This window comes from Aythya ferina (assembly GCF_964211825.1).
Source record: "Aythya ferina genome assembly, chromosome: 1".
Taxonomy (NCBI): Eukaryota; Metazoa; Chordata; class Aves; order Anseriformes; family Anatidae; genus Aythya; species Aythya ferina.
In genome coordinates, this window is record NC_140296.1 from 153753970 (window position 1) to 153775296 (window position 21327).

The 21327-nt window shown below is 42.2% G+C and overlaps 1 protein-coding gene across 2 annotated transcripts; it reads right to left on the reverse strand.

Moving 5' to 3' along the window:
* Positions 1-2637: 2637 nt before the first annotated feature.
* Positions 2638-21074, reverse strand: SLC25A17 (solute carrier family 25 member 17). Of its 2 annotated transcripts, none has more exons than XM_084526223.1 (9): positions 20927-21074; positions 17819-17879; positions 16710-16776; positions 13532-13683; positions 9845-9961; positions 9175-9320; positions 7900-7995; positions 3723-3805; positions 2638-3253 (listed from the first exon to the last, which is right to left on the reverse strand). In XM_084526223.1, exons 1-9 carry the CDS (start codon positions 21062-21064, stop codon positions 3106-3108), a joined length of 1008 nt encoding a protein of 335 aa, XP_084382349.1. In that variant the 5' UTR covers positions 21065-21074; the 3' UTR covers positions 2638-3105. The 2 variants fall into 2 exon arrangements, with proteins under 2 accessions (XP_084382349.1, XP_084382350.1); XM_084526224.1 differs by lacking the exon at positions 20927-21074 and adding an exon at positions 20355-20676.
* Between the last annotated feature and the right edge of the window lie 253 nt (positions 21075-21327).

Genomic DNA, 21327 nt, shown 5'->3' on the forward strand with positions numbered 1-21327 from the left:
GTAGCATTAAAAGAAGCTGAAACGTGTTAAATGCCATCCTGCTATTATTTGTACAGGCAAACAATCAATGTAATGATAAGAGGAAGGGTCTAGAATATAAATAGGAGTAAAATTCATCCCTGACATCACAGATAGCTGAGGAGCCACTTGTTTTGCGATCTTGTCTCTTTGGGCTAGGTGCAGAAAGGAAGGGATGGGGATTAAATTTAAATCCCCTAAATTAAGCCAAAAAAGAATGATAACTATCCCTGGTGCAACTTGGCTGCGACAGATTTTGCTGCTGTCCTTCGTTAATGATCCTCCCTTTCTTCATTTCCTCAAAAACAGCATTAAAAAAAAAAAAGTTTTTTTTTCACTTCGAGATGAAGATATTTTATGTTCTCCAAAAGCAAACGGACAACATTTTTGGCTGGAACACGCAGTCAGCCACTGGACACACGAGGGAAATGCAGTGCTCTGGCAGCACCCGGCCCTGCCTCGAGGCTCTCAGTGCAAGTACTCGAGCTTAGAGCTCCCCGTGCCACAACACCCCCATCACGGCGTATGCCTGAACTGTGTCAATTGAGTCACTTTTGTCTAAAGAATGTTTGTTATTTAAAAATGTAAAAACTGTAGAATTATTATATTTCAGCTTTGCTTCTGGATGGTATTTATCTGCCATGGGCGACTTAAGAACAAGAATTAGGAATAGCATTGTGCGTAGCCTTCTCTAATAAATGATGCTTCTTTAATGTCAATGATATTCACATATGCCTTTGAAGGCAGAAATAATTTTAGCAACTCTAACAGAAATGTCATCATCTGTTCAATCTATGCCTGAGAAAACTTCAGCGAAGGTACCACCTGTCACATGAACTTTTACCTGTGGATTAAACAACTGAACAACCCCTCACCCATCTCTTGTTTGGCTCAGTCACGGGAGGTTAAACAGGCTTTCAGTGAATTCAGCCTAATGTCCAAATACTACAGAATGCAGGAGCAAAAATGTTTTAAATACCACAGATCAGACAAAAAAAAAAAAGAGATTGAAGACAATCCTGACTTCACTCACTCGTTTTCATCCCTTTATGAAACTTGCATTATTGCAGCGGGTCAGGAGAGATGAGCAGAGCTTAGTGCTAAATTTCTATTCCACATTTAATGGTTGCAAAGACACAGCAGAGGTCGGCACGCCTCTCTGCAGTTGGTTTGTATTTGGCTTTCTTGCAAAGGTGACAGATACTGTTTTATTCCTTTGAAACCACACTGTCTAGTAGGCAATTTTTTGGGGGCTAGGGACCAAGCAAGCATTTACTTTCTTCTTAGAAGTACAGCAATCAGAAAAATCGTTCTGTATTTGTAGGATTTGCTGCTTCATTCCACACAGACCAAAAAAGTCTGTGGGCACTGAGTTAAAGCTTCTCGCAGCCACGTAGATTTCAGCTGAAGTGGCATCAGAAACACTTGATGCATTTGCGTAAAGCAGACAGCCTTTCAGCTTCCCTGCAATTATTCTGAGAGCAAGAATTTCACTGATAGTATACAGTTATCAGAAGCCATACTGACAATTGAGAATTTCTTATTAAAAATAGAAAAACAGACTTCAATCTGGCTTTCCATAGGATAACTCATTTCAGTCAGCAGAATATTTTCACTGAAATTCTCAGGATTGTGATTGCTTCTTCTCCACCAGTGAGGTCTACATATTCTCAAGAAATTTCATGTTGTTTATCCAAGTATAATTACCTCTCATTGTGCTTTTCCATACCACTAGATGTCATACATAAATCCTATTTGGGCTGAAAAGCACCAAGCATTGCAGGATGTCCATTTTTCTGGTGTACTTATGCTCCCAATCTCCCAATACTTTTAAAAGCAAAAATCAGTTTAAAGGTTTATATTCTTGATCAAAATATAGCTTTTTTTTTTTTTTTTTTTCCCCTGTGGAAATACATTCCAATTTCATAATTAGAATTGATCCAGTTGATGCCATTTAGCAATTCAGCCATGCTGCATTCCTGCAGCACTTGATTCTCTCAGATGTTCTTTGTGTTAAACTGCCATGGAGTTTCTCAATACTTCAAATATAAAACTGTACTTCAGAACAATCCTGCTGCAGATTTAATGACAGCGAGCAGGATTTATTTGAATTTTATGGCCAAGGACTACTGAACAAAACTATGCAAAAAGAACATATGTACTTACATTAGCTGGGACAACAGTTACGACCTTTATGCTTTATGGTCAGGAAGGTGTCTGGGAAGATTAGTGGAAGAACAATTAAACGGCATTTTTGAGAAGGCACACCGCTGATGAAGCACAGGGTACTGCTCCCTGCCTGCACGAGAACGTGGCATGAATTCACATACCCTCAACAAGGAACTGGAATACAGAGCCTGATCTATTTCTGAGCAGGGAGTCATCTTCTTGAAACGGTGCGAGGTAGCACAGAGAGAAAGCAGGAGGTTATGTTCCCTCTTTCTAACCAGTATCTGCATTGAAACTTTGCTAGGTGGGTTCTAGAAGGCACCGGGCCTACTCACGGCTATCGTCACTCTAGCAGTTCAGAAATCTCACCACCAGGTATTTGGGAGAACATCCCAGCATCCTGTGCCACAAACATGTATTTGAAGTTGAAAAAAAAAAGTGTCAAAAATCTTGCTCTTCATTATTTTAATGAATCACAAATCAAGTGACAAAACCAAACAGAGCGCGAGGAGAATAACATGAAACCAGCCCCACCAGCTGTTGACAGAAGGTAAAGACAGAATAATTGTTAAGGATAATTCAAGGGAAAACAAGGAAGTTAAGCATCGTAAGAGATACTCATTCTCACCAAGAACATCAGCCAAATCATATGGCAATTAAAATTTCATTTCAAGTGTTTCAAGAAGGTCTCTGCTTTTTTTCTTAACACAGTGAGTCCACAGAAGAGCGGGGACTGGGCTATCCCCAAAGTCATGGCAACAAGTCCTACAGAACGTATTCTACATTTCTCCCAATAATGGAGATGGCTAAAAAGAAAACGGAAATAAAGAGAAAGTGAGGACCCTTTACTACCCAGTGTGGCCTCAGAAATGGAATGTATCTTTCCAGAGCCCAAAATCTTTGGCGTAGGTTCCTTTCTCAATGTCTGCGTGAATGCTTTAATCCCATGACCGTGAAGGTTGCAGCAGTCAGTTTCTCATAGACTAGAATCATTAGGGCAGCAGTAAGGACTGTCTGCAGGAGCTTTGCTTCAAGGCCTTTGTAGAGTCCCATTAATCCAAACCGCCTAAAAATAAAATAAAATAATAAAAAAATTTAAAAAAACAAACACGTGTAAATAGCTTTCTATAAGTAAATTGGTACACTAGGCAGAATTAATACAAGTTAATGACAACTGTAAGAATCTTAAATTCATTCCTGATCTCGAGTCACAGTTATGCTTCAAAGTATTTTAAAGAGAAAATTCTAGAAGAAACTTGCTTCTTTTTAAGGTCAGAGGTGAATGAATACATATCCTAGAAACCAAGTCCTGTTGAGATATTTAAGAAAACTTGTTTTTGTGTACTTTTACATTATATTACAAAAAAGAAACACACACACACACAAAACAGGATGGATTAAATGGCAAGTTCAAGGTGGGGGCAAGAAGAAACGAGTCAGATCCAGCAACAGTTTCAACATATTAGCAATATTCAAGTCTTCTATATCATGCCAGAAAAAAAAAAAAAACAAAAAAAAACCAACAGAAGGCTCACCTCACTCTCTCCCGAAGAAGGTAAAAAACATTTTTAAGACTGCCTAGTGTTCGGTTCTCTGGGTTCAACCTATGGCGTCCAAACTGGAAAAAGAGGAAGAAACGACATTTTGTTATACTATTTCCTCACACTACCAGGCAGAGAACCCAATACATAGGTAAGAAATTGCAAAGCCTATCCTAAACTTCTTTTAACATTTTCTAGGCTGTACTTCCAATCAGAGATGCTAATTAAGTGAGGCCAAAGCTCAGGTTACTCAGCTTTACACAGCAAGCATTAAAGCAGCATGTGCTACAATGAAGTCTTTCGTTTTTAAGATGGATTCTAAGAAAATGAATGGTGGTTGGCTTTCTGTTGTTTTGCAGAAGAAGATTTCAGGATCTCAAAAATTGAGTCTGCAGAGTCTTAGTACAGATAGGAAATTGAAGCTAGTTCCTTCTGGCTTGTACAGCTTGCATTTAATAAAAATTCAAAGCTTCATGCATCTGCAAACCATTATTTCATTGAGATTGCATAAGCGAATCCAAAATTTATCTGCCCATCACCAGTCTTTGAGGAAAACACCTGGCCTGAATACTTATCTTTTACTCAGCATGTCTGCATATCCCCAGCCTGTGTTCAAGCAAGCGTGCTAGCTGCTGCTGTAATTCTAAGGCTCAGGGTTAAGCTGGCAGTTTCAGCAGCTCCTTTTCTGTCACTCATTGAAACTCTTACCTGGTGCAGGTCAATAGCACTGTCAGCAAGCTGTAACCATGAATTATTAATACACAGTGGTTGTCACACTTGTATTTATGCACAGATAGCTTTTGAAGTCTGTATCATGCTTCTGTGCTACGAAAGGTGAACTGGGATGAGTCTTACTCGGGCAACTGCTGATTCTTAGGTGTAAGAAATTACCACTGACAGCATGTAGAGAATACAAGCAGATTTAGGTAAATTGGAAGTAATAAGAAAATGCCAGGTTTACACACATTCCTTTGCTAAATGTCTTGAGATACAGCAGCAACAGAACACTCATGGAAATCACCCTTTACTAAGAAAATACATGCTCACAAACAGTGATTTTGTCATCAGCAACTAACTGATTTCATATTGATAAATCAAGGTTAAAGACTTTTTTTCAAAGACTGACAGCTGTCTGTTCCCTCTCCGCTCCAAAATGCTAACTAGGTTCCAGGCTACAATGCCAGCCACTGCCCAGATTACTCATAGGCTTCCAAATAACATCAGGATTAGGTGTTTTCTTCTCACCACTTCTCCACCATGAGATTACTCTATTGTACTGCAAACAGAGCTTCATCAGTGGAAAAAGAAGTTAATTTCTCCCTAGGATGTCAATACTTCATCAGTTACTGGGGAAGATTTCCCAAAGGGACTAGCATTCTCTACACTAAAGAAATTAGGCATGAGTTTTAAAGGGAGATTCTGCAACCCAGGGTTACTAAGAACATGAACCCTATTGGTATTTCCCAAGTGGGAATTTAACCTACCCACTGTTTACTGACAGGCTAAAGAAGCAGTTTCACTGCATAAGGAGTGACAGCAGTGCCATGTATTTTTAATGACTGGAAGGGAGGCAGACGTAGCAAACTGCAAGGCTGGAAGCTGCCTAGCACTATCAGTTACACACGGTAACTGCTCATTATGTGGAAACGAGGAAGAGAGCTCTTCCAAGAGGTGGAAAGCAAAGGTGTAGACGCTTCACTACAAAGAACCCTAATGACTTTAAAAGAACAGTTTTGAGACATTTAAGATTAAAAAGAAAAAAGTCCCGTACTTCTACTTGGAGGACAGAACTTAATTTTTATGTACAAGACTTTATGAACTGTATCAGGCTTGTATTAGTTTGTGTAAAGCTGAAAAATTGTTTCAAAAGCCCAACTATGCAAAGTATACTCCTTGCAGAGTGTTATTTCTGAAAATACCAAACCTTTGTTCATAAACTATTTTTTTTTTTGTCTGAGTGATAAAAACATCAGCAAAGAAAACAAAGCTAGCTTTAAAACAGAAAATAAAGTACGAAGTAGTGCAAGCTTGAACTGGGCAGCACAGGTACTGCATACGTATCTGAAGTGACAGATGCACATTTGTGCTGTTCTCACTAAAATTGTTCAGGATTTCTGGCTATTGCTTCTTTTACAGAGCAAAGGGGAAGACGTTTCCTGCAGTAACTGCAGAACTAGAGCTAGAATCCTTGTATTTCCCATCATCACAGGGAAAGGATGGATGGCACAAAGACGTAGTACACAGGCCACTTTATTTCACCATGGGCCACTGTGAGAAACGTCCCCCCCCACCAGGACACCGATGGTTAGGCTGTGCTCTACCAGAAAGGCAACTCATTACTGCTCAGGCACGGCAGCAGTAACCTAGCTGACGACTTAGGCTGAGAGATGCAGCTGGTTACTGCATTAAACCATCAGCACAACTTACCAGGGCTGCCTTAATTTTGAAGAAGAACACTGCCACCAAAAGTCAGAAGGATTTTGTTCTGAAAGCCAGTGGGAGCCAAATACAACACGAAGTAATAATCACAAGATTGTAGCTATTTCTACTGCATCCATGGGAAGGAGTGAGGGTTAAAGCTGTTCACATACCCCATGGAAACTGCAGTGCTGTGCGATGCTGAAGCTAACACGGAGCACTGGGGCTTTCCTGCCAGTTCTCCTTCATCGCAGCGGCAAACCCATCACAAATTAAAAACAGACCAATGCTGCAACTTATCCAAACAAAGCTAAATTTGCTTAAATGTTTTCTGTACCTATCACTTCAATAATAAAAGCCTGTGTTACCTAGTTTAACTCCAGATACGCGCCCAGTCTCTTAAAACAGGTTAAGACATCGAATGAGGGCACTGGCTCAGCAGATAATCAGAAGTTGAGAAAATTTCAGAAAAAAACGACTGCTGACAAAATTTAATTTCTAACACATGGATGCCATGGTGTGCACCAGCAGGGTGGTGAAGTACAAAGGAACAGAAACTGATAGAAGCTGTGCAGACACAAAAGGTTTTCAGGGTAGTAACAACACATGGTAAATCTATTCAAGTCCCATTGGTTTGAAATATAGCACCCAAGCTTTTTACAGGCTATGAAAAATCAAAATACATTTAGTCTGCTCAAGTTAGAGAGAAGATTAGAACTAAACTAATGGAAAATTGGCAAGAAAAAAACTTTTTTTTTTTTTTTGTGATGAGCAACTAATAACAAAAATCCCCTATTAGGCTAGCCTGAAAAGTGATACCTTTAACACAGAGGGCTCACTTTCAAGAATTCGGCTACCTCTCCAAATTTACACAGCCTTTAAAACATGTAATGGCCTTACCACACGTGCAAGTTAGAGCTTCTTCTTACATAGGAAGATAGCGTCATACTTCACGTGGAAACATTTATTAATGTTTAATGGCTATGTGACTAACATGAAAAAATGTAAAATAGATTTTAAAACATTGAAATTAAACTACAACTCTTGCTTACGTATGGTCAGGTTCACACACTGCCCTTCCCCTTTGTTCTGTTACAATATTATTACAGTATGGGCACAAACTGAAGCATTAACATATTAACATAACATTACCCAGCACACATACAACTTGCAAGTGAGAATAAATGCAAGTGTTTCCATTACCACTACAATTAGCTTACAAGGCTTGGCAAGTGGTTAAAGATATTATTTATGAGGCAGGTCAGCTTCCCTATCACACTGCAGAATCACATTCTGGCTATTGACAAGGTCAGGCCAGAATAAAACGAAACCCACGAACAGAACTTTTTTTGGATTTACCCTAGGTCATCTGGAAACAAATTGGGCTTCGAGGATTTAATTTTAATTTCCTACTTGACACATTTTCTATTTATGTTCAAGGAAGTAAAATTGCACTCTTCAGTGCCTAGAAGCAGGATGGTGCATCAGCTGCTGGGAGATGCTGTACTGATGCATTCTGGCATCAGTCCTCCCGGCCTCTTGAAACGAATTGCTTCGGTAATGCCAAGTTCTGTTAGAATGCATCTGGAGGGCATCAAAGCAAAGAGGTGTCCTTGCCAATGACCTGTACCACACAAAGGGGCTCCCAAAAATAGGGGTTCATGAACACAAAGAGCAAAAAGACACATGAAGAGGCCTTGCAATATACAGAACAAGTCAGAGGCTGTTACCCTGGAATAAAACGAGGACTTACCCGCAGAATTGACTGCACTGTCTGCAGAGGATAAGTGAGGGTGGTGGCAACTGCTTTGGCTATTGCACCGATGACAAAAACATCCAAAGAGGTGAGCTGTTCAATATATAAAGAGCACAAAGCACCACATTAGTCAGTTACCTGTACGCGTCTGGGGATTCTGGGCTGTTACCTGCTACCAGGTTATCCAAGTATGCTTGGCATCAAAATTTGATGAAGCATTTGGGTTTTCTTGTTTTTAAGAGTCAGAGCTATAGTCCAACCAAGCTACTTCCCTACAACTAAATTACACTTTAAATTTTTACCTGCTCACAAGCTTTTGGAATTCTCATTTGCTCACTGTAACTAGGTTATTGAAATACAGTGCAGATAATGCCAGCTAAATCAAACCTAAAGCACTGAGAGTAGACATAAGATAAGGGAAGTGGCATTAAAACACGCCATCAATTCCCAACTATTTCAGGCTTTGCAACATTTAAATTAAGTCACACAACACACACTTGTGGAAAGGTGACGGATTGAAAGACTCCTTGACCACAATTCTATAATCCTGAGACACAGCCACTCTGCTATCAGGCAGAATTTTAGCCTTGATGACACAGGCTAAAAATCTCACTCCCCTATTAGCTAAGGACACCTGTTGGAACCGCACCCCCCCTCCAAAACCCACAATGTTCCATGATGCACCAAAAGCACTGTTATAGCCTGAACTCTGACCGCCTATTTCAGTGTAACAACATAACAGCTCACCTCAGCGGGAATTAATCACTGAAAATTAGCAGATGCCCATATCAGAACATTTATTAAATTGCCAAAATATGTTGATTCCAATCAGAAATATATGCAATCAATATACTTGATGTACTGGAGATAGGGTAACAGGGTGAGTGTAAGTACCTACTTATAAAACAGATACATTAGAATTTAAACCCCCTAATTTAAATCATGAGCTGCAAACGATTCTAAGCAAATGTGGACACGAAGCGCAGTTTTATTTTTAAAGGAAGAGGAGTTCACATAGTAATAACTTCCTTGGGGATGTGAAAGATGCACATCTCATTTGGCATCATAATCATGTACCTTTATCAAAAATACACATTTGAAAAACAAACAAACAAACAAACAAAAAGAAACCCACACAAAATACTGACACCTCAAAAACCCAAGAACCTAAACCAAACCTACATTTCCAAATTTCCTGATGTAATTAACACATGTCAAAGAACCTGTCTTATAACAGAGAATGGCCATCACCTGGCCTCGAAACATACTTACTTCCTCCTGTCTTTTCAAAAGCTTCCGTTTAAAGCCTTCATAAAACATGAACTGTATAGCAGGATTGAAGACCAGCAGCAAAGAGGGAAAGGTACCATTCCATAAAGCTAAGACTCCTTCATCTCGTATTATCTGATGAAAGGCATCTGAGAAGAAAGACGGAAAAATCTTTAGAGTTTTGAGTACAAAATTATGAAATATAGAAGATGGGTAAAGTTATATTTAAAGGCTGATATTCAACTTGTATAAAAACCCACTGCAGTCTTCTGTGTGACACTTTTCTTCTTCCATTCTAATCGAACCCAGAAGGGAAAAACAGTGATAAAGAAGGTATCCTCACACCACCACTGACGTAAATAAAGCTTGCTTTCCATGCAGATGCCCTGCTCTTTTTAGTCCAAGCTCAGAATCACTATTAGTTTTTTTAACCCTCTTCAAAACTGCTTTTTATTTTTTAAAGTATTATTATTAAAGTGCAAGACAGCCTAAATGTGTCAGTGGTTAAGAGTGGCAAAGCCCAGTTTCCTGTCAAACTTAATTACTGCAAAGTGACAGTGAAGCACAGAGATTCCACAACAAAATCTGTTGTACAAATAAAAGTCTGATCTTCAGAGCCTTTGATACCATATTTAATTTAAGTAACTCTTTGGTTACTTTAACAGATGCTTACCTATTATGCCTTTATAATTGGTTGGTACAATGTCTTCATTTCTAAATTTTGCTCCCTGCAGCTTCAGCCGTGTGTTCACTACCCAGAGAGGAGTGGTCAAGAGTACGTTCGCTACACCTAATGCAAACACAGGACAAAGAAAATCAGCAAGAACCAGAAGATTGCAAAGGTTTTCTTATCCCCTTTTACCCTAATTCACACATCACTGAAGTTACTGTTAGGAAGAGAGGGAAAAAAAATACAGCATACAGTAAAAGTGAGTCAGTAATTTGTAATATGCTACTTCAGGTATTCCCCCCAATCTTGTTGTGAATTAGACAAGCAGCACACTGCATGCAGCAGAAGATAATCTTCTACTCCTCCCCATAACTAAAAATAACCCACTGCATCTGAGCACATTGAAGGAATCTTAAGTGAACTTGTTACTTTGCTGCATAGTACCTCGCACTGGAACACGAGGTACTCATTCATGCCCTACTTCACTCCATGACGTAGAGGAGGCTGCCTTTGTGTTTTCAAACAGAAAACACAAAGTGATAAGGGTAGAAGGACTATTCTAGGAGGAGAGATCAAAACAGAGATGTATGCAGTTTAATTAGCAGAAAAGAGCTCCTACACTGCTGAAAGAATAAGAAAACTTAGTTTTTTAGATACGCTAAGTACACCTACGGTGGAAAACACCAGATTCTCCAAGTATCTGAAGACTTTGAAATGGCAACAGGATTACAAGCAGTAACAAACCCCAACAGTAAAGCTGGAAAGCTATCAGAAATTTGTATGGGGGAAGAAATATAGACAAAGATACATAAGGTTGCAACAAAAAGGTAGTTTAGAACTGTACTTTGCAGTAACAGGGAGAAGGATTAAGTACCACTACTTCTACAATCACCTAGTACACCTCTTCCCAGTTCAGTAATGAATGAGACAGTTACTTTGATCTACCAATGTAAAAACAAGCTCCTGATCTTGCTTTCTTACAACTATTTCTGCATTACGAAAACTAGCTACTGCTCGTACTTTGGTCCCTTTGTGTGGAAACTGAGTTACAGACTGAATTACTCCATTATATTGAGATGAACACACTACATCACTATCAAAACAGTAAACCTGAAAAAGGTGAAACTTTACTACCTATGTTATGTCTGGTTTTTGTTATTGTTGCTGTTTTTGTTTTGTTTTCCCCTTGAAGTGGGTAGAGAGAGTTCAGAAAAACAGAATATGAACATAACTATCACGGAACGGCTGAGTTTGGAAGGGACCTCTGAAGGTTTTCTGGTCCAATGCCCCTGCTCAAGCAGAGATACCCAGAGCAGGCTGCCCAGGACCACGTCCAGGCAGCTTTTGGAGATCTTCAAGGAGGGAGCCTCTACAGCTTCTCTGGGCACCTTGCACCACTGCTCCATCACTTGCACAGTGAAAAAATGTTTCCTGATGTCGAGGGAACCTCCTGTGTCCCAGCTTGTGCCCACCGCCTCTTGTCCTGGCACGGGGTACCACTGACAAGAGCCTGGCTCCATTCTCTCTGCACCCTCCCTTCAGGTATTTATAGACACAGGTAAGACTCCCCTCAGAGTCCTCCACTCCAGGCTGAACGGTCCCAGCTCTCTCAGCATTCCCTTACAGGAGAGATGCTCCAGTCCCTTCATCATCTTCATGATTCTGCTGGACAACTGCTCCTCCTGGTTTTGTGTCACCTGGGAACATGCTGAGAGCACGCTTTGCCCCATCATCTAGACAACCTCACTGCCTGTCCATCCAGACCACATCAGCAGGATGTCTAGGAGGATCTTACGGGGAACAGAAACTGAAACTATGCCTCAGTGTCCTTCATAAGGACTATACATAGCTCTCAGGTTTGGAGCAACATCCAGCACCATAAAAGTCAAGCTACATTAATTTCTTTTAACCAAAGTCAGCACAATTCCACTATGGAACAAAGGGTTAAAACCCAACAGGTTAGAGTCCAATCTACTTGTAGGTTTTCACGCTGACTCAGTTAAAGGTGAAGTCATAAAACTTTATTTTCCAGACTGGAAAGGAAATGGTTTGGACTTTCTTTTTTTTCGTTGCTTTTTTTTTTTGTTGTTGTTGTTATTTAGGCAATCTGTATTTGCTACCAGTAGAAGGAATGAGAGATGGATACGGAGAATTAGTGAACACTCTGACTGGATTCTTTCAATTTACACCAGAAATTATTCCACAGGGATATCCACTACTGACGTTGAAGACAACCTAATCATTTAACTGACAAGCTACCAGCCTAATTCCTGCAGCCTTTGATCCAGAATCATTTTTGAAAGCTTACTCCACTGATGAAGCCAACTTAACAATTTCCTTCCTTACTTTCCCCCAACTACATCGGCTGCACCTACGCTGGAAGTACAAGGACCTAGCTAAAAATAAACAAAAAGCCCCCCAGTTCACAGGCTTTTCAGTATGATCACGAGTAATTGCTCCTGCAGAACAGTACTGGCAAACACAGGCACACAGTGGTAATTTTTCACGCTGGATTTCCTAGAAAAGGAACTAGTGTCACCATTTCTTCAAAGAAGTCACTGTAGCATCCACATGAGAGGAAGGGATGAAAAAGAACAGACAGGTCCTCCTGTACACACTATCTGGGGGCTTACTGTCCCTTTCAGGTGACCCAGAAAGAAATCTAAAAGCAGGCCTCCAAATCCTTACCCTAACAACTCTCAGATCCTAATCAAAAATATTTTGGAATCGTCATATATCTTTCCCTCTGAAAAAAAAAAATACAACAAAACTTACCTCTCCCTGATACTTCTCTTCAAGACCTAAAAGGTGATATCTAGATACCATGGCAAACAATACCCCAGGCACAAATAAAACACAAGGCTGAAACAGCACCATGCTTTCTGCCAGAACTGACAACAGGAACAGCTTGTGCACATGCTTATCATGAGCTGGGGAGGACATGGAAGAGCAATGAGAGCTGTACAACAGCGCAGGTCTGCCTACAGGGGCTGCCTATCACAGCAAGCTGGGACAGAGTTTATTTTCTTCATAGAGGCTCACACAATGCTGTGGTTTGGATTTTTGATGAAAACACCGGTGATAACACACTGAAGTTTTTAGTTGTTACAGAGCAGTGTTCACACTGAGCCACAGACTTCGCTGTTTCTCGTGCTGCCTGACAGCAAGGGGGCTGGGGGTGCAGCTGGAGCAGGGAGGGGACACAGCCAGGACAGCTGAGGCTGCCCAGAGGGATATCCCATGCCATACAGCACCATGCTCAGCAATACAGCTGGGGTAAAGAAGCAGAAAGGGAGGGATGTTTGGAGCGATGGCATTTGTCTTCCCAAGAAACCATGCCGTGTGCTGAGCCCTGCTTTTCTGGAAATGGCAGAGCACCTGCCTGCTGATGGGAAGTGGTAAATGAATTCCTTGTTTGACTTTGCTTACACACATAACTTTTGCTTTACCTAGTAAACTGTCTTTATCTCAACCCATGAGTTCTCACGCTTTTACCTCCCTGATTCTCTCCCCCATCCCACGCTGGGAGAGTGGACAAGTGAGCGGTTGTGTGGTGCCGAGCTGTCTGCTGGGGCTAAACCACAACACAGGAGCAGGCACTGAGTGTGACCTCCAACGGACTTCATAAAGAAGAATGTTAGTTAAAAAGCTCAATTTCACCAGAAATGTATTTTCAGTATATTCCATTACCTGCAACAACCCCAAGAACCAAGTCTTTTCCAGTGGTTGAATGCTGACCTTTGACCCAGAGAGCTTTAAGACTATTAAACGTGTAGAAATAAACAAAATTGGAGCAGCAGAGGCTGGAGATAACAGGGAACCATCCTCGATATGGTGCCAGCCTGATGGAAAGAAAAAAGTCAAAGTAAGGAAAACGTCATGGTAAGGAACAGCAAAGCATTTATGTGATCAGGGTGATTTTACACGCTGAAGGTCCCAGAGATGCAACGCTGGATACTACGTACAATACTAACTAGGTATGTCTTTAACATTAATGGAATGATAAACCACAAACCATATTAAAATCCTGATTATACCATAAGAATTAAGCCATTAAGCACTTACAAAAAAGAAAAAAAAAGCAAGACCAGTTTTATTGAAAAGGAGCTGTAAAGGTAGAATATATTTACAGTGATTAGCTTGGTGCTCACTCACACCAGAAGTGTGTATTACACCACTGTATTTGTTCTCTAGCCACATCCAGCAATGAACTCCAAACATTTAGGGCACAAATATGCTCGAAGTGTATATGTTAACATACAAACTGATACAGTCACTTCAAGTCACATATTGAAACATGCACACCTAGACACCAAGAAGTAACCCTTATCCTTGCTGAGAATAAGAGATATCAGCCCAATAGAAAAGATAACCTAGTAAGGAGATGCTCGCTTCTCCAAGGACAGAAAATAACACTTACCATAGCTGGGGAAGCAGGGAAAAAGGCCAAAAAAAATGAAATAAAAAAAGGAACAAAAAAAGAACACTATGCCTTCAATATAAAAACGAACTGACAAACAACTAGAGCAAGGAAGAAAAAATGTGTCTGGGTTCCTATGTTAATTTTAAAGATGGAAGACTGATTACTGAAATTAATATATTCCACCAAGGGGAGTTTTCCTAAGGATGCAACCTGGGGCATGAGGTATGCAGGTGGGAGGAATTTCTAGTAAGTGCCTTGCAGTAAAGTCTAGAGCAAAACAGTCAGGTAAGTGAAGATAAATGAGGAAAAAACTTTACCTACTTAAATTTAACTAGATTAATCACAGATGAAAAAGTGAGTAGGCAAACCTACCCTTACAATTCAGAGTAATTTTTCAGGTGCTGTCAATAGCTGTCATTGTTTGTGTAGCTTGATTTAAGAATGATCTCCTAACAACCGATTAGCAAAGCTCCCTTCTCTGACAGGCCTGATGAGCCTGTAAGAACAGGGACACCTCAGCAACTGATATGCATCCCCAGCATGTCCTGCAGTACATCCCAAAAGGATAGCAATATGCATCTTCATTGAAGCTGCACAGGCCAGGTAGAGAAGAGCAGAAGATATCTCCTTAAAGAAGAGCCTCCAGGATTACTGCGTGTTGGTGTTCATGAAAATACTGGGAACACACGGGGGGGAAAAAAAAAAAGAAAAAAAAAAAAGAGGATCCCCAAGATGGAAACCACAAAGGCTGCAAGGCTGGTAAATGCAGCATCTGACTGTTCTTGTGATGCAAACACCGGGTTTTCATCCTTAGGTGCTTCAAGTGCTTCTCTCAAATGTAGCTGAGGATATACCACGTTGTTAGGACTGCTTCTGAAGTTACAGGTGTCACTGATTACACAGCTGCGGTTAAAAACTAACTGTGCGTACTGTTAGTCATCAGTACAACAGTTTTTGCATCACCTATTTCTTCAGTGCTGGAAAAGAAAGGAAGAAACACCCTCTGCGGACCATGTCTTCTGAATTTGAGCTATTTTTGATGATTTTCAAGCAAAATATCTTGCAGTACATAACTGAGACAAAAAGTACGATTTTGGTGAGTCAAGTTATCAGTGTTAGTATTGGTCATTCATGAACAAATATTTCTGAACATAAAAACTAATTTTGTGTTCCAAAGTGCATCTTTGAGATGAACTCAATGTACCCCAGCGAACACCCTTTGTATCACCCAGAAAAGAATGAAAGTGCAGTGAAGAAAGCAAAGCTGCTTGATAAGCTTCTGCAGAAGACGAAATCCATTAGCTAAACCTATTTGCTTTACACCACATCTAGGTGAGAGAAGCACTCTCAGAAAAGCAAACTATGAGACAAGACTCCACAAACTAATGCCAACAACAACACATTGATCTCACGTTGCAATGCTTTGCTTGTTTTGTTGTTGTTGTTTGTTTTTGCTGGTTGGTTTCAGCTGGGTGTGTTACTCCAGACATCCCTAAAACTAGTTTATTCATGGCTTATCCACGTCTTCCAATAATCTTTGGAGGAAACAACGTTCCCTTCTTGCCAGAATTACTGACTTTTGTTTCACAGGAGAAGGAAGATGCCCACTTTTGCAGTCTCTCCAATTCCCAATTTCTTAATTGAAGTTTCTTTGCCATCCTCATGTGACAAATATAATGCAGAAATGTGAACAAGAGAGCACTCACTGACTGAGAGGTTCTTGTGCATACAACTGCCAATTGCTCAAGTTCAAAGGTGTCAAAAAAATTACTGGCCAAGCTAAACTTTTGTCAGCTTTAAAAGTCCTGGAAGCTCCAGTGCACTTAAGTGAATCCCTAGAACTCTTAAGAAAACATTTGTAATGAGGACACACGTACAACTATTTTTCTGCCCAGTACAGACGGTGAGCAAATACTGAAACACAATGTTGCTGGAAGTTAAATACTTTTCCATAGACCTTGAATCTCATTAGCACAAAGAATCACTTGTTTCTTTCCACATGCTTAAGAGAAGAAACTTCCATCTGGGAAATGTGTCCCAATTCTCCCGTTGAAAGTGGCTCAGCTGCCCCAGAGTCTCATCTTGGTTATGAGAAATGGACACACCCAGGAATTAGGACAGACAAAGCTGGTTTATCAGGTACACGAAGGCACATTTGTGTACAAGCCTGCATTTCTGAAGAGACACAGCCACCTCGCTAATGGAGGCACAGTTACATTGCTAAACAGCTTGATTGCATAATGTACTCCAGAAAGTTAATCCAAATTAACTGAAGATGATCACGTCGGATTACGCAAGCCACATCACTTATGTGGGGACACTTTGAATTAAAGGAAAAATCTGTCCACACAGACACAGGCTAACTATTCCACTTTAAAAAGAAAATTCAGATTAGTTCTAGAGCTTGCCTACATTAATACTAGAGGAAAATTAATAACTACTCACAAGCCTTCTTCTTTGATTATTTCCAGTAGGACTGCTGGTGTTGTCTTCGACTTCCTCTTCTCATCCACTGGAAAACAGAATTGAATTTTTAGATTATTCTGATTTTTAGTACTCGTTTTCAATTCCTTAGCCTTCCTACTCTGAACATACCCCAGAACAGCATATTTCTTCTTCCTTGTAGGGGACACACATTCTCTGTTTCTGCAGAAATTCCAAAAAGCGCATCTCTACTTTCATTGCTAGGTAAGGCTACTTGTCACTGGTGCTCTTCCCCAGACTAGCAGGTTCTTTTGGGCACCAAAGTATCTGCTATTACCAATTCCTAACCTCAGAGACGTGACATGAGCTGAATGTAGGTAAGAGACTAGGACTGGGCCATCCATCTGCTCTCAAAATCACTCCTTGCACTCCAGAGCAGCTCTACAAGCAGAGCCACCTCTTGCAGTTAATCTGCAAATAGCTAAGCCTTAGCAAAACACTGTCTTTCCCTGTGTTGAAAGCTGTTCAAGAGCCGCATGGCACCGACTTCTCAACCACCTATTTCTGACCACCTGGCTGATGATCTCCCTCTAGCTCTTAATTAACGCTTTAATTGCAGTCTTAGAGTGTCTGGTGATTCTGTGACTTTTGATTAGGAGATAGAGCATTAGAACAAAGTCTATACTCTGAATTTTTGTAAAATCAGTCAGATGATTCTGCTTCAAGTTCTGTCCCTTTAATCCATTCTCAGGAGTAATTCTGGACTAGTTTTTCATGATACTGCCCCTGCGGTGTGAAGTGTTCTCAGCAGCCTAAACCACCACCACCACCCCACGAATGTAATACTGCATAATCTCACCTCTTTCTTTTCTCAGGATAAGACAACCGTTTAGAAACCAAATCTGGCCACAGATCACACGGGCTTTCCAGCTAATTAAAAGGTTGCCCAATACTTTCAAAAGGGAGAATTACCTTTGGCTGGAAAAATGGTGTTAGTGATTTAAAGGTGTTGCACAAGGCAGATTCTTGGTCATGCAAGATAGGTCCCCTGCAACCACCCTCACAAATGCCCAAGAGGAAAAAAAAAACGAAATGCCACAGTACAAAGAAACTCGAGTTCTGACACTTACCCTGAAGTCTAAGCCTAGCTGTGTCCAAAGGAAAAAATACTGTCATCGCCGTCACACTGCCCTGAAAAACAAAATGAACTGGCTAAATAGTGCATCAGCTGCTTATTCCGATGCCTGACAAACCCTCTGGTAGCCCTTTTCTTCTCACCTGGAAACCTGAGTATAAAGGGGATAAACTCCACGTGTAAGAACATTGAATTGAAGTGTTTTTTTTTTGGTCCCAGGCTTGCAAACAAGTTCTTTCACTTACTAATTATTAGATCAAGCTAAAACTAAAACCATGAGAAGCTTTTTGTTCAAAGAGAAAGTCTTTGAAGCCTGTGAGCAGATAAAGTGAGCACCGAGAGACAAACATCACACTAACTCTCATAGCCTCTGTGCTCTGTTGCTGGTGAAGGGGATAGAATGACACAAGCAATGCTGTCTTAGAGTAACATTGCTTTGACTTAAGAGAAAAAACAACACTTGCTCATTAAAAAGAAAGAAATAGGATAATTATTTCAGGACTTAATCTAGCATTGTACTAGATTTCAGGTTAGGCAATTAAGACCCACCTACAAAGTACGTCTGCATTAATATTGCACAGCTTTTGGAAAAGATATCCAACTGAAAAGGAACTTGGCTTGCTGCAAACTTCTTAGCACTCACCAGTAATACTAAATGCATTAAGTGGCTGCTAAAGCCGTGGGGCTCTTTCATTAGCAGCCATACAGAATTAAGCGGTGGGAAGGTCCCACTACACAGCATGTAAAGGTTCCAGCCTTCCCCTTTCATTTCCCTGCTGCTCCAGCATAACTGGGTGCATTTCATCCTGTTTCCATCTTCTCAAAGTGAGATTCAGCCTGAATCCTGCTCTCAGGGCAACCCACATGGCAAGAAACACGTGCTGAAATCAGAAAGCAGTAATAGGGAAGATGGGGTAGAGGCAGGCAGGACAAATGGTAGGCACTTCACCTACACTTACAATGTCCACGAAGCTACAGCTCAACAGAATGTCATGAGATAACTCGGCTGATGAACAGATCGTGGCCAACAAAAGATAGCTTATACACTCTCCCCCTCCTTTAGCTAAATTGAAGAAAATAAACTAAGAGAAGCAGAGTGATTTCCTTCCTGGGTTTGTAAACAGAGCTCAGCTGTGTGGTCTGAAGGACGCCAGAAGCATCACATGGAGGGGACCGGATCTCATGGCTAGGGGTAAGGGAAGGGCAGAAATGAGCAGGCCCAGCCCTTTTCCCAGCAGGAGATCCTTTTGAGATGGACTCAGGCACCTTTCTGAATCACACCTGAGACAGACAGGGCAAGTAACTCATTGCTGCTTGCAGGTACGTGCAATAAAGCGCACAGCCTCGTGCTGCTGAATGGGGGAGGCTTCACGTCTGCCTTCCCACCACCCTCCCGCCGGTGCTGAAGCCAGGCTGTTTGCCAGCTCAAGTCACACCGTCACCAAATAATCGCCACGACAGGTACGAACTGGCTGAAGCAACCCCAGCTCTTGGTAAACTGTACTTCAACCCCTGCCGCCTCCATTCTGGTGGCATAACTATTTGGGCAGCTACGCGATGATGCGGCCAAGGAAGCTAATCTGGCCAAAGAAGCACTTTTTGGCGAGGCTGCTTTTTCGTTTGGCTCAGTTCCCCGATCAGCATCCCCGCAGCACCACACAAACAACTGGCAGCGACCAAGAGGTGACAATGAGTGGCCAGAACAAGCCGCCCGGGGTGACTCCGCTGCCATGCAGGTCTGCATGGTCACAGCTGGCAGTTTGCTGGTTTAAAGAAAACACAAGTAAAATGTTGTCCACCAACATTCAGAGCTGCTTAATTACTGCCATAATACTTCTATAAAATTGCCATTCCCATAGCTTTTGAAACATGAAGGTTGCTTTACAGCTACATGCAGAGATGAAGAATACCTGTATAATCAAAGTCAACATGAAATCAAGCTTTTTTTTTTTCCTGCTCACAACATTAATTAGTCTCAGACTTGACTAGGTAGCCTAGCAGCTTTATGAACTTTCACCAAATTAGAAGAGAAACAGAAGTGATGGTGTTGTGATCTGACACGCTCTTCTGATTCATTACTTCAGCACAGTTCATAGGATTTTTGTTTTTTTTTTTTAAATTCTTGCATCACATCCCCATTCCACCCCTCACCAGCGTGCCTTACACTAATTTAAGCAGAAGGTGAGACGACATCAGAACAATTAGTAGCTGTGTCAACGATCTTGACAAAATTCACGTGTTCCTGCAGTAAACAAGTCTCGAGGTGGATGAATGTATCGGTATTATAACAAAATAAAAATCCAGGTATCCAGCATGAGGTGGTTAAGAAAGAAAAAAGCAGCTGCCCTGATTTTGGAAAAATGTCTTGTCCAGGAGCTGTAAGGTGCATGTGGGTATCAGTACCAGCGGGTGGAAGCCCCAGGGGAACAGGAGTCCAGGAGGTCCAACAGTCCCGTGCTCCTTCCCTGCCAAACCACTGCCGCTCAGGTGCCAGCATCTCCAAATACGACAGGGAAACCTCATGAACTTACCGTCACCAGGGGAGCTGAGGTACCATTTTATTACCATTTTATGCTGCTCTAAGTTTACGGCCAGGTGTATAAATCCGGCTGGTGTGGCACAGCCTGATGCCAGGGGGCTGCACGGGCGCGGGCAGCACGCAGCGTCTCCGTGAGGAGCCCGTTTGGGAGTTCCCTTTCTCAAAACTGGCAACAAAACCCGCGTTACCTCAGCTGCTTCAACGAGCAGACCTAAACCACCTGGAAGAGCAGGCACCAACCCCATATGTATTTATGATGAGGACAAAACGACCTTAAGCGCCTTCTTCTGCTTCCCCCGGCGGGCCGCTTTACCAGCAGCTCCTATTGTTCCGCCGCATTTAGCGACCTTCACCGCCTTCGGGACTGGGATTAGGAGCAGAGCTTTTGCCCTGCCTGGTGCTCAGCAGCCTGAACGCCCCGCAGCCTGCCCGACACCCACCGGCAGCAGCCACGGGCAGGGCGCGGGGTCGCCCCCGGAGCGCTCCCCGCTCATTTCCAGCCGTCCCTCCCGTATCTCTTCCACCACGAAGCCCACTCCCCAGCCCCGGCCGCCCGCCGCTCACCAGGGCCCCGGACACGGCGTGGACCAGGCTCTCGTAGGAGGCGACGGAGGACATGGCCGCGGCCGCGGCGCGCTCCGGCTGCGAGGCGCTGCCGGCGGGGATGGCGGCGCTGCCCGCGGCCGCCCCCGGCCCCGCCATGGCGCCCGCCTCCCCCGCTCCCCGCCGCCGGGCACGGCCCGGCCCTCCCGCCGCCTCCGCGCATGCGCCGCGCCTCAGCCCGGCGCTGAGGGGGCTTTGAGGGATTTTTAAATTTATTTTATTATTTTTTTTCTCGGTGCCTCACGGCGGCTGTCAGAATGTGCCCAGTCACCGCCCTGCTTCTTCTGCCGTTTCTGCAGCGCTGCAGGGCGTTCGCTTCACGCCTGGCAAAAAAGGCTCTGGACCGTGGGGGCTGGCAGAGC